Source organism: Eimeria maxima, genomic scaffold (genome assembly GCF_000499605.1).
Source record: "Eimeria maxima Weybridge genomic scaffold, Emw_scaff767, whole genome shotgun sequence".
NCBI classification, from domain to species: Eukaryota; Apicomplexa; class Conoidasida; order Eucoccidiorida; family Eimeriidae; genus Eimeria; species Eimeria maxima.
In genome coordinates, this window is record NW_013563971.1 from 1 (window position 1) to 2339 (window position 2339).

At 53.7% G+C, this 2339-nt stretch overlaps 1 protein-coding gene across 1 annotated transcript; it reads left to right on the forward strand.

Annotated features, from left to right (window-relative positions):
• Window positions 1-384: 384 nt before the first annotated feature.
• Window positions 385-2145, forward strand: EMWEY_00042620 (DNA repair protein recA , putative; the record flags this gene model as incomplete). Its single annotated transcript, XM_013478906.1, has 1 exon — window positions 385-2145. The coding sequence occupies one exon, from the start codon at window positions 385-387 to the stop codon at window positions 2143-2145; it is 1761 nt and encodes a 586-aa protein (XP_013334360.1).
• Between the last annotated feature and the right edge of the window lie 194 nt (window positions 2146-2339).

Consider the following 2339-nt stretch of genomic DNA (forward strand, 5'->3'; position numbering starts at 1 on the left):
GGGGGGACCCACTACCACCCCGATGCCTTGCTGCTGCTGCTGCTGCTGCTGTGGGGTTTGCAGCAGATAGAGGTGTATGTGCACCTGAGCAATTAATAACAATAAAAAATTATAATTAATAATAATTAATTTAATTAAAATAAATTTATTTTTATTTTGCTGCAGCAGCAGCAGAAGATCCACGTCGACGACATCAACTGCAGCAGCAGCAGCAGCAACCCTGCTGCAGCAAGCAGCAACAGACACGGGAAGGCAGCTGCAGCAGCAGCAGCAACAGCAGCAGTTCAGCCACAGCAGCAGCAACAACTCGAATGCACGCAACACCAGCAGCAGCAGCAGCAAGGTCCCTTGCTGGGGCTGGCAGCAGCAGCTCGTGCATGCAGGATGGGGGCCCCTGGGGTAGAGGGCCCCCACGGCTGCACTGACGAAGCAACAGCAGCAACAGCAGCAGCAGCTGCAGCAGCAGCAGTTTCTGCTGCTGCAGACATCGGCCCTGAGGCTGTTGTTCCTATAGACGAGGATGACGGTGAGGGTGTAGACGTTGCTGCAGCAGCAGCAGCTGCAACAGCAGCAGCAGCAGCAACAGCAGCAACAGCCGAGGAGGAATCAGAAGCAGCGGATGCTGCTGCTGCTGCAGCAGCAGCAGCAGCAGCAAATGCATTTATAGCAGCAGCAGCAAGTGGTAAGAGTTGTACAGCAGATGAGTTGCTGCCTTGGCCTCCTCCTTCTCCTCTATGGAGGGAGAGGACAGTAGAGGAGATATTAGCTGCTGCTGCAGTGCAGCAGCAGCAGTACCAGCAGCAGCAGCAGCTGCAGCAGCAGCAGCAGCAGCTGCTGCTGCAGCTAGGGGAGACATATATAGATAAGACACTAGGGGGGGGACTACCTATAGGGATGATAGGGGAGATCTGTGGTGCAGCAGGAAGCGGCAAGACGCAGCTAACTTTGTCTCTTGCTGCTGAATGTGTGCTGCAGCAGCTGCTGCAGCAGCAGCAGCGGCAGAGACTACTCAACAGCAGCAGCAACAGCAGCAGCAGCAGCAGCAGCAGGAGGAGGGGAGGAGTGGTGTATTATATACATACAGAGGGAGCATTCCCTGCAGCAAGATTAGCAGAGATAATACATAATCGTTTGCTGCGTCGTACAGCAGCATCAGCAACAGCAGCAACAGCAGCAGCAGCAGCAGCAGCAGCAGCACTGCAGCAAATATATATAGAGGAAATAAATACAGAGGAGGAATTAGTCTGCTGTCTTTTGTATAGATTACCCCGTCTCCTTATCTATAAGGAGACAATTACTCTTATTATTATTGACTCTATTGCTGCTATAATTAAACAAACTGCTGCTGCTGCTGCTGCTGCTGCTGCTGCTGCAACAGCAGCAAGTGGTAGTACTGCTGCTGCTGCTGCTGCTATAAGGAATAGTAAACTTATACGTATTGCTGCGCTGCTGCGCAGAGTTGCTGCTGAGCATTGCTGCTGCTGTCTTCTTGTTAATCATGTTACTGCTGTTGTTGATGATGATCCTGCTGCTGCTGTTGCTGCTGCTGCTGCTGGTAACTGGTGGCAGCAGCAGCAGCAGCAGCAAGACAGCATAGAAATGGCAACAGAAGATGCCAAAAGACGGAGGATCGAGGAGAGACAATACCAGCAGCAGCAGCAACAACAGCAGCAGCAGCAACAGCAGCAGCAGCAGCAGCAACTGCAGCAGCAGCAGCAAACGATGAATTGGAGGTCTATGGGTGCAGCAGAGACATCGTTGGAAGCGGCAGGAGGAGACGCAGATGCAGCAACAGCAGCAGCAGCAGCAACAGCAGCAGCAGTAACTGCAGCAGCACGTGCAGCAGCAGCAGCAGCAGCACCTCCATCTAATATTCGTGCTGCACTAGGGGATGTGTGGGGTTGCTGCATTAACTATCGTCTCCTTCTAATGCGTCTGTCTCCTGACCATTTTGCTGCTGCTGCAACAGCAGCAGCAGCAGCAGGAGAGGGTGCAGCAGGTTCTGCTGCACTGCAGCAGCAGCAGCAGCAGCAGGTGTATGAGCAGCTAGAACGCATGCGCTGCATGCATATTCTCTTTGCGCCACACCTCCCTCCTGCTGCTGTCCCCTTTGCTGTTACAGAGGCAGGTGTTGTTGACGCGTAGCTGCTGCTGCTGCTGCTGCTGCTGCAGCACCACCTGCAGCAGCAGCAGCTCCTGTTGCTGCAGCAGCTGCTGCACTTTGTGTTTAAATGCTAGTTGCAGTTAGAGTGTCTTCTGCATGCGTTTGGTGTGGCTGCCAAGGAGACACAGGCAGCCGCAGCAGCAACCGCAGCAGCAGCAGCAGCAGCAGCAGCTGC